This window comes from Phytophthora cinnamomi, assembly GCF_018691715.1.
Source record: "Phytophthora cinnamomi strain GKB4 chromosome Unknown Contig39, whole genome shotgun sequence".
NCBI classification, from domain to species: domain Eukaryota; phylum Oomycota; class Peronosporomycetes; order Peronosporales; family Peronosporaceae; genus Phytophthora; species Phytophthora cinnamomi.
In genome coordinates this window covers 883,205-893,650 of record NW_027150972.1, presented here as the reverse complement: position 1 = coordinate 893,650, position 10,446 = coordinate 883,205, and the positions used below count along the sequence as shown (strand labels likewise).

The following is a 10,446-nucleotide window of genomic DNA, read 5'->3' as shown; positions in this document are numbered from 1 at the left end:
AATTCCGGCCCGGGCTGCCGCCACCACGGGCCCATGGTCAACCATGGCTTCGCCGTCCAGGACTCCGTCATCGGGAGCCTCGCCAACCCGGCGCAGCTGGTGTTCCTCTAGTGGTTGACACGGCCGCGTTCGACAGCGTGGCTGTACAATCGTCTTTTCATTCCGTCACGGCCACGCGGTGCTGTTCGGTTCGCCGTCGGACTATGGGTCTCCAGTACGTCACCGGTAAACATTGCATCGTCGCCTTCGGTGGTCGGCATCGCGTTCGTCCTCAACGTCCTCGCGATCGGCCAATTCGACCAGCCTGGGGAGGTCGGTGGGCACGGCGGCCTTAGACCACTCCGTGAGGTCGGGCGGCTTGGTCGACTCTTCGCATCCTGGACCGAGATCAGGGTCGCAGCCGCGCACTGGGGTGGGCAGTTCCAGCGGTGACAAGTCGTCATCGTCCTCCAGTTTGCCGACCTCCAGCTCGGTCGCGCCGACTGCAGTGGGGCTGTCGCCTGTCACGCCGTTCAACTCGCCTGTGAACCCACCCGTGGGCAGTCCATCGGGATGACAACAACGGCGCCACCTGCCTTGGCCACGATTGTTGCGTAAGCTGCGGTTCGCGACGGTCTCAGCCCACGCGCTCCGTTTCGAGATCCCGGTGTCTCGCGGCGGTTGGATCATGCCCCACACTTCAGCGCGCACGATCTCTTCTTGGAATCGGGGTCTGACAACACGCGCGAATGTGAAATCGCTGTACGCCTCAAGGCCGTGGCAGTATTTAACGCTAGTCGTGGGGACGCTCACGTTTGCCACTGGCGATGTGGCGTTCCAGCGTTTCCTGGTCCGCTATCGTGTCCACCTTGACCACTGGGCCCAGGCATGCTGTGACCTTGGTTGATTAGCTCAGCCAACGAATTCAGCGTCCCCAAGTCGTTCACCTCTTCGGCGGTGTGGGTGTTCCGGCCGGTTTATCGCTGTAGCGCTTGTCCTGGCAGCGTGTCAGCGCTCGCGTTCCAATCTCAACGTACGTGGAACAACTCGTGGCGCGGCCATACCTGGAGAACGTTCCGTGCTCGCTGACGGAACAGCTTCAGGCCCCGCAACTTGCACAACATCTCATCTCTCATCTGCCGGACCACGTGGTTCGAATTTCCACAGACGATCAGCCTCGCGATATCGATCTTCTCGAGAAGCGGCCATCCCAACAACATACCTCGGCAGCCTGCCTCGTTGACCGTGAGGTCAGTCGCGTAGCCAGATGCCGCTCGGACGATTTCCCATCCTGGCAGTGCGACGAGGATCGCTCAGATCTTTCCGGCGAACCCGTCAATAGCCTGCCGCCAACGCACTCCATGTCCCACGCACGACCCTTAGTGGGTGGGAGAGGGCATCTGGCTTCAAGGAACCGCCGCATCAACAAGAACTGGCTCGGAAGAACATGGACACACTCTCGGCCGAAGCCCCAGGTCTCAGCTGGGAGGCTCAGCTATTTCGCTGAGGCTATTGCGACTCTGAAGCCACGATGACTGAAGCTGACTATGGATTGGCTTGACTCCTGTGAAGTTCGGATTGCGGTCACCCCGCTGAGCTCAGACGTCCAGGATAGACACCTGTTGATGGCTGGGTGCGTGGCAAACTGAGCCGACCGGGTCTCAGCTGAACTCGCTGCGGCTCGGCTGAGAGTCGGTCAGCTTTGGTGGTGAAGGCGCTGAAGTCTCCAAGTCTCAGCTGGAAGAACTGAAGTCCCGGGGTCTCAGCTTGGATCACTGAGACTAGCTGGTCTCAGCTGAAGCCAGTTGGTTTCAGATATCACAACTCTGAGCTTGGGTGATCTCAGCCGGAACAGCTGGAATCCGTATGTCTCGGCTCAGATGTTTCAGCGGGATGTGCTTGGGTTCAGCGGACGCTCCGGAGTCTCAGTTTGGCGACCCAGGTCTCAGATGATGCGGACACTGGTGGACACTTATGCCGGGGGTCTCAGTTGAAATCTCTCCTGAGATTTTGGGGTCTCAGAGTGGCCGATGGGTACACGGTGAATGCGCGCCGCAGGAGGGTCGCATCATCAATGATGACGGACTCATATATCAGCCGGGATGGGACCAGCTGTACCCAGGTTACGACACACTTTCAGCCAATGAGCCAGCGGGGATCAGCTACTCATCACTGAAGCTTCGTTGAAGATCTGCTGAACCCATGCCTGACCACGCTGGATTTTGCAGAGCTCGGTCCATTATTGGCTAAAACTCAGGTTGAAGCGCCGAATGCCTTAGGCACACTGGCAGCTCTCAGGATGATCTTAGCACCTGTTGAATGAGGAGGCGCGCAGCGCGCGCCCCGCTCGTAGAATGGGAGCAGGCAACGCCTGTCTGCCAGTCGAGTAATTGAATAATGAAAGAAAAAACCGTTAAGTTGTTAATGTTTATATTAGCAAGTACGAGAGGAAAATGTTCAGATCGCCAGCTGCGATCTGGATAGTACAGGCAGAGAGCTGCCTGCCATCCATAGTGCGATGACGACAAGAGGCCGAGGAGTGAGCTGTCGAGGACGCAGTCCGAAGACGAGCTCACTTCCTCTTTTGCCTCCAGGTACCGAGCACGGACCTAGAGTAGTAGGCATAGGAATAAGAGGTTAAGAGTAATATATTGTTGAGAGTTACCTACAGTATTCTGTTCATTTTAACATGTCAAGTAACATGAGCAAGCCCCAAGTTGACAAGAGTTCGGTCGACTCGCTGCGGTTCAGCGGAAAGCCTCTTCACTTCGCATCATGGAAGAGCAAGCTGGTCATCCACCTCAGGGCGTTAAGCGAGCAACGCGCGCTGGAGGAGCTGCAGCTCAAGCGTGCAAAGCCGCTGACTCGGTTCGAGGATTTGCTCGAGAGCCAGCCGGTAATGCCGCCGCGTCCTCCTGCAGAGGATAAAGATGCGGCATGGCAGCACGATTTTCACGAGACGCTGCTGAGTCAGCAGTCGTCGTACATCAAGCGGCTGCTGTGCGAGACGCTGCCGGGCGATTTCAAGGGAATCGCGACCAAGCGCATGGACGAGCCCGTCCATGTGATTTGGTGGATCGTTGAAAAACAGTACAGCCTCAGCAACGCGGCAGGCGTCGTCGGGCTGGTTCGGCAGTTCATGGAGATGGTGAACACCGACTTCAAGAGCGTGGGACAGCTCTTTCAAGATCTCAACAGTGTGCGTAGCCAAGTCAACGTGAACGCGCACGAGGCTCTGCACAGCCACATGTTGACCTCCCAGCTTATGTTGGTGATGGTGCTCGGAGAGCTTCCGAGGCACATGTGAGGCTCTTCGGTTGAGCTGACCCAGGATGGGTTTACGCTCGAGAAGGTGAGCGACAAGCTCAATGCCATCTTCGGCACCAAGAGCAAGAGCGAGATCTGGGCTCTGGCCAGCGGAAAGGCGGTCAACCATGTCAATGCGGCTCCTGCAAATCCGAAGGGGCCTGTGCTTGGCAAGCGCAAGGCCGTAGACGGGCCGGTGCGCGATTTGCACTACAACATTGGTGCAATGAAGTGCCACTACTGTGGTGGTGAGCACAACAAAATGAACAATGTTGGGCCACACAAGATGATCAACTGCCCCAAGCGTGCACTTGACAAGGTAGCTGGTGTGCACCGCCGGAACATCTGGTCAAGGCCAAGCCGGCAGGCTTGCAAGGAAGTCCACGAGCCAACGCCCAAGATGAGGGGCAACGGCAAGGGAAGGGCCAAGGCTAAGGTGAGACGTGAAGTCCCACTGGATGAGTGCCTGGCTAAAGCCGTGGCGGTGGACGCGTGCAACGCTGAACACGGCGCGTCACCAGCGACAGCTGATGGGTACACGAGCCCGCCTCCGAGCAACTTCGAGGTGCCCGTGACCCCGGGAAAGGGCACGCTGCCCTTCAGCGACGAAGACGAGCCAATGGATACCGTCGTCAACGCAGTGAATGCTGACGACACGGGCAAGGCTCAAGCCGCGGGTAAGGAACCGGACGGCGACGCGGACATGGAAGAGCAGCCAGGCAAGGACAGCAATCAAGAGGTTGCTGAGACGATGAAGTCCTTCGCCAGCATGCTGACTGAGCTCGAGAAAAAGGTGCGAAGTTTGTATCCATTTCTATTAGATGATGAAATGTATCTAACCACAAATTCTTGGGTACTTGACTCAGGGTGCGGGCATGGCCTAACCAGCGAGACAGCGCGGTTTGTGCGGAAGGAGCCCAACACCATGTACATGTTTACCTTACATTTGCACAGGGCTCTAAGCATTCAAATATACATATTGGTACAATAAAGTTGTATTTGCATGGTCCACGAGGAATTAGACCTTTTCTGTTCGAAAATATTGCGTTAGTACCGGACGCTACCTCGAACATTCTGAGCGAGTTCTGGCTCAAGCGCCGTGGGTACCAAATTTTGGGATCCTTAACTGGCGAGTACAAATTTGTACTTTTTAAAATCGAATTAGTTTTTGTTGCGAAAGCTATCAACGGGGCGTATTATATGCAAAATAAAACGCTGCAAGAAAGACAACTGCTGTGTAACGCAATGAAGCAAGGGCGCTAGCTCACCTTAATAATAAAAGGTTTGAGCGCACACTGCAAGAGTGGCATGTCAAACTAGGCCACCTCAATAAAGAGGCAGTTATTGCGATGCTAAGCGCAAAGTTGGTGGCTGGAATGCCAAAATTACCAGCGTCAGGTCTAAGAAAAATTCCGTTCTTCTGCACAACGTGTGCAGAGATGAAGAAACGGAGGATGTCCTACCTGAATGCGAGGGGTTCGAGAGACGAACACCCGATTAGCACCATTCACATGGACACAAACGGCCCCATGAAAACAATTGGGGTGTATGACAGCTGCGGGAAAATTAAATACTTTCTGAGCATCATTGACGACAACACGTCATGGCGTTGGACTTATGTCCTGCGCAATAAGAAAGAAGTATTTGAGAAAGTAGAGGAGCTACTTTTGCAGCTGGAGCGTGAGGGAAAGCTCACGATTCGTCGGATCAGGTCCGATGGAGGAACTGAGTTTGTGAATGCAGCCTTTAAAAGCTTTTGTAAAAGCAAAGGAATTGTATTCCAAACATCGAATGCCTACAGCCCTGAAGAGAATGGTGCTGCAGAGCGAGATCATCAGAGCAAACTGGACAGAGTTCGCTGCGCATTGAAAGACGCTGATATGGCACACAAGTGGTGGCCAGAGGCACTTATGTACATGACGTATGTGCAAAATCGCACACCTATGGCGTGGTTGGGAAATAAGACACCGTATGAGATGGTGTATGGGACACCTCCCAACGTGAGCAAGCTACCCGTGTGGGGCTCTGTGTGCTTTGCGCATATCCCTACCGTCCTAAGAAAGGACAAGAAGCTGTCTGCTCATGCGGTAAAGTGCCGGTTCCTCGGAATGTCGGAGGAAACGAAGAGTTATCGACTCTGGGACATGTACAACAACAAGTACATCCAATCACGAGACGTGTTGTTCGATACGACCAATGTAGCCACCATGGTCCAGCGAGCGTTCGGGCAGACTGATGAGGCCCTCACAATTGAATCTGCCGCGCGAGAATTACCCGCAGCAGAGGGAGCCGATGCACTTGCAACCGAGTCTACGGGAGCAGTGGGAGCTGAAGAACCTGTGGGAAGGTCTACTGGTGCAGTGGGAGCTGAAGAACCTGCGCAGGCCAGTAACCCAGCAGTGGGAGCTAAGAAACGCCGACGTGCGGGACTGGTGGATACGCCACCAAGGCGCGAGCCCCGCCCACGTCGAGAGGCGAAGAAACCGAGGCGATACTCGGACTATCAGTGCTTCCAGGCAATGTTAGAACACAACGTTGCGCAAGACATTCTAGAGCACAGAGTGCCTACATCACGATCGCTCAAAGACGCGTTGAGTGGGCCTTATAGAGAGCAGTGGAAACAGGCTCTGGAACTTGAGTACGACTCCTTGATCGAGAATGGGACGTGGAGACTCGTACGACTGCCACCTGGGCGTAAGGCTTTGCCATGTCATTGGGTACTAGTTGTAAAGTATAACGCTGACGGGACTGTCGAGCGGTTCAAAGCACGCCTCGTAGCACAAGGCAACCACCAGGAGTTTGGGGTAGACTGTGACGAGGTATACGCACCCGTGGCACGATTCGAGTCACTGCGCCTAGTGCTGGCGATTGGAACGATATTGGACTGTCATATCCATCAGATGGATGTCCATACGGCGTTTCTGAACGGCACGATGGACGGAGAGCAAAAAATCTATATGAGGCAACCTCACGGATTTGCGAAGCGAGGCCATGAGCATTTGGTCTGTGAACTTCAAAAGAGCATCTATGGCCTGAAGCAAGCCCCACGCATCTGGTATCGAGTTTTATATACCTTTTTGACGTCGATGGGTTTTGCACGCTGCCACAAAGAGTTTTGCATCTACGTGCAAAAAGTGGGAGGAGAATGGATCATAGTCGTGGTATATGTCGATGATCTGACGATCATGTCGCGAGATATGCGACTCATTAACAGGCTGAAAGCCGAATTGTCAAACTGGTTCAAAATGAAAGACCTGGGCAACATTCATTATATCCTCAAGATGGAGGTGCATCGCAATAGAAATCAGCGTGTGATGATGATCTCACAGCGCAAGTACATTGCAGAGCTGATTACAAAGTACAAACTGGGCGAATGCGCGCCAGTAATGACACCACAAGTGCCTGGCCTCGTACTCGAGCCCGAGACGAAACTAAGCGCAGAGCAAATTGCTGCGCAGCCCTTTGACTACAGAGATATTGTTGGCTCACTCCAATATTTGGTCCGTGGCACACGCTCGGATATCGCCAACGCGGTTAGATAATTAAGCAAATTTCTATCTTGCTACAACCGCACGCATTGGGATGCAGCTAGGCGAGTACTCAAATACTTGAAAGGGACGTCAACGTACGGTCTGTTTCTCGATGGAAAAACGAGAGACGTGACTTACGAAGTGTACAATGACGCGAGCTTCGCGTGTCAATCAAAAGAACGTAAATCCGTAACTGGGTATGTGCGGAGCGAGTGTGTCATGGTGCAGTAGCAGACAGGGAGGCGTGTCACTCTCGACTGCTGAAGCTGAACTTATCGCACTAAGTGAGGGAGCCAAGGAAAGTGAGTGGTTGTGGCATTTGCTGGGAGAAATGGGATTTCCTCAAAAAGTACCAGTGCAGGTATGGTGTGACAGCAACGCTGCCATCAGCTTTGTGAAAAACCCTGGAAATCACAAAGCAAAGAAGCACATTGAGATCCGCTATCTGTTTACGAGGGACCTTGTTGAACTCGGTCGCCTTAAGATAGCATATTGCTCTACAACAGAGATGCCAGCGGATATTCTCACTAAAGCTCTTCCCACAAAACAATTCCTGAAACTAAGAGAGAAACTAGGCGTTCGCGAACTGAAATTGTCCCCTAGTACTTAGTGGGAGTGTTGAATGAGGAGGCGCGCAGCGCGCGCCCCGCTCGTAGAATGGAAGCAGGCAACGCCTGTCTGCCAGTCGAGTAATTGAATAATGAAAGAAAAAACCGTTAAGTTGTTAATGTTTATATTAGCAAGTACGAGAGGAAAATGTTCAGATCGCCAGCTGCGATCTGGATAGTACAGGCAGAGAGCTGCCTGCCATCCATAGTGCGATGACGACAAGAGGCCGAGGAGTGAGCTGTCGAGGACGCAGTCCGAAGACGAGCTCACTTCCTCTTTTGCCTCCAGGTACCGAGCACGGACCTAGAGTAGTAGGCATAGGAATAAGAGGTTAAGAGTAATATATTGTTGAGAGTTACCTACAGTATTCTGTTCATTTTAACAGCACCCTTTGTGGGTGCTCTCCGAACGGCGTTGTGCGCCCCCACTTGATAGGTCTCTGTTTGCATGTGTAATAATTGAATCAGAATCGAATTTGCCCCGAAGGACGCAAGTGGGAGTGTTTCCTTGTGTAAAAGGGTGCCGAGGACCGGTTCCATCAAAACTCAACCCCATATAGTCTTTTTGGGTGTGCCTCGGTGTGAGGAGGAGCTTAATTAGCTATTTTATTTTATTACGTGATCTGGACAACATTACCGACACGTATTTCGTATTTTCGGGGAGTAAGTGACTCTCCTGAGGTTTCGGCGGAGCGACTACGCGGGGGCTGAGATAGGCTCAAGTCTCCAGTGCGGTTGCTGAATTTCGCTCATTTTGGAGCGTGGTGCGCGGGTGTCCCTGGGTGTAGAGCGAGAACCCAGACTACGGACAGGCTCAAACCGAGCCAATTTTCTCGGGGTCACTCTAGGTCTGAGGGGCGAGTGAGGACCTGTGGAAGCGGCTCTCAGCTGGAGCCGCCGGAGGAAGTGAAGAAGCTACGGAGACCAGGTCCAAGGTCTCGGAAGAGGTGGACAAGTTACGTGTGGAGTGTCGTGTTTTGTATTGGAGAAAATCCGGGGCAGATTGGGTTGGACACGTGCGAGCTGAGACCTGTTGAGTGGGGAGCAGGTTTCGTTTGGAGAGCGCTGGAGACATCTGAAGTGGGAACAAGGTTGCTGTGGCTGGCTGACGTCTGGGCCCAAAGCGTAGCCTTAGGAAGAACCGTCAAGGGGGTCGCAAGGGAGGTGCACACGCCGCACCTGACTAAGGACCGGAGCTGGGAAGTTTCATCCGAGCCGTTGTTGGGCTCAGCTGAGGTATTTCAGCTGAGACCCCAAGACTCTGAGCCTTCTGAGCTCTAGTCCGACGTTCGGTGGTCTATGTTTATTCAAGGTTCGATCTGGAAAGCCGGGAATTGGCCCGCACCTCGCCACAGCAGCTTCCAGGCCACCGCGCTGAAGACACCACCCTCTCGCTTCCCATTGGCCGAGCCGTCAAAACACAGGACATGCAGCTCTTCGTCGGGCGCGATGACCGAGATGGGGATTCCCCCAGATACGGAGTACCTTTGGCGCCTGTCACCACGATCCAGTCACCAGCACACTGAATGAATTGAAACTGGAACGGGATCAGGACTACTGGATCGAGGTTCCAGTATTGGCGTGTGTCCTTGTGTCAACCCCTGTCAGTTAATTGCCCACATGAGCCGGAAGAAAGAGTTGTAGTACGTCAGTACAATATGTGTTTTGCTGTTCTTGCCTGTTGTAGTACAGTCAAATGACCAGCATTCGCCGCCACCTCCACAACTGACTAGTCCAAAATAAAATCCGAGAAATGCTTGTATTACAGGAACCACTGGCTAACTGCTCCGTTTGTCCAATATATTCTTCTGCACTTTACTACGCAAGCAATCATGCATCTCACCACCGTGGCGTCGGCCCTGCGTCATCACGGTAATGTCAGCCCGCTCTCCCATGTGCGTACATCCGTGTCATCACTCTAAAGACCTGTGTCCAATTGTATCGTCCGCTCAAGTCGGCGCTTGTGCTCCATTATGTTTTTCATCCTGCGATGGGGGCGCACGGAAGTTGCTGAGACTGGCCAACTAACTTCGAATAATCGCTATGGGCGTCATCAATTCGAGGTGTGGTTACCGCAAAATGGTTGATGTCGCTGTTGTTTGGTGCTTTGTAGCGGCGAGATGCGATTTGATTTTTGCGAAATCGATTGATCCTGCCTTCTCAGGTGCGTGACTTTATACCGCGTTCTTAGGTCACTACCGGATATGCATGTCGTCAATAAATTTCTCTCGTAAGGTAAAGGTTTCAACCATGTCGAATACTTGCATCCTTCATAAATTGTGATGGTAGATTAATCGCTAGGTGCACATGCGGCGAGCCACGGCAACGAGCCGCTGCACAACAATCCCCACGTCGAGTGTATTAGTAGCTTTTTGTCAGTTTTTGTTCAGGTACTCTCCTGAATCCGCCCAGCAGCCGCGTCGACCAGACGTTGCAAGCTTGATCGAGCGACAAAATTGCGTCAAGGTTGTGTTCCAGTAGCCAAACGTCATCATGAGCGTGATAACCCTGACCTTCATCGCAGGTCGAGTTTTTTTATGAGAACTGGAGAATCGGGGATGCGAGGAGAGAAAAGATACGGAACGAAAACGCTTGGTAGACTCGAGAAACAGTTTCTACTAGCGTCGCAACTTATAGCCGGCATTTGTTGGCTCTTTCGACGGTACCACGCTCTCTCAATTGTTATCGCGGACAAGTGCATCGATCTGTGAAACATCCAAAATGAGCGCAGGTGCAAGCGAAACGCGATTCCCAGTCCTGAGGACGTCTTTGGCACACCATTTCTATCCTATGGCTTGAATCAATAGAAATGCAATCTATGAGCTAGGCTTCTCTGGGATAGCTCACTAGTTTGTTTGGCACGAAACACAAGCAAATATTCGCTCCACCAGCCACCTGTAGAACTCCAAGTTCACCAGCAATAGTCTTTAGGTCAAGATCTACTTGGCGCCTCACCATTGAATATGTCCCACGGAGCTGCTGTCTTGGCCTTCCGCGTTTTAGCCGGCTGCTCCTACCTCGTC

At 53.0% G+C, this 10,446-nt stretch overlaps 1 protein-coding gene across 1 annotated transcript; it reads right to left on the bottom strand.

Annotated features, from left to right (window-relative positions):
• Positions 1-219: 219 nt before the first annotated feature.
• Positions 220-669, bottom strand: IUM83_10680 (uncharacterized protein; the record flags this gene model as incomplete). The annotated part of the gene is made up of 1 exon (XM_067935196.1): positions 220-669. One exon carries the CDS (start codon positions 667-669, stop codon positions 220-222), a length of 450 nt encoding a protein of 149 aa, XP_067791482.1.
• Between the last annotated feature and the right edge of the window lie 9,777 nt (positions 670-10,446).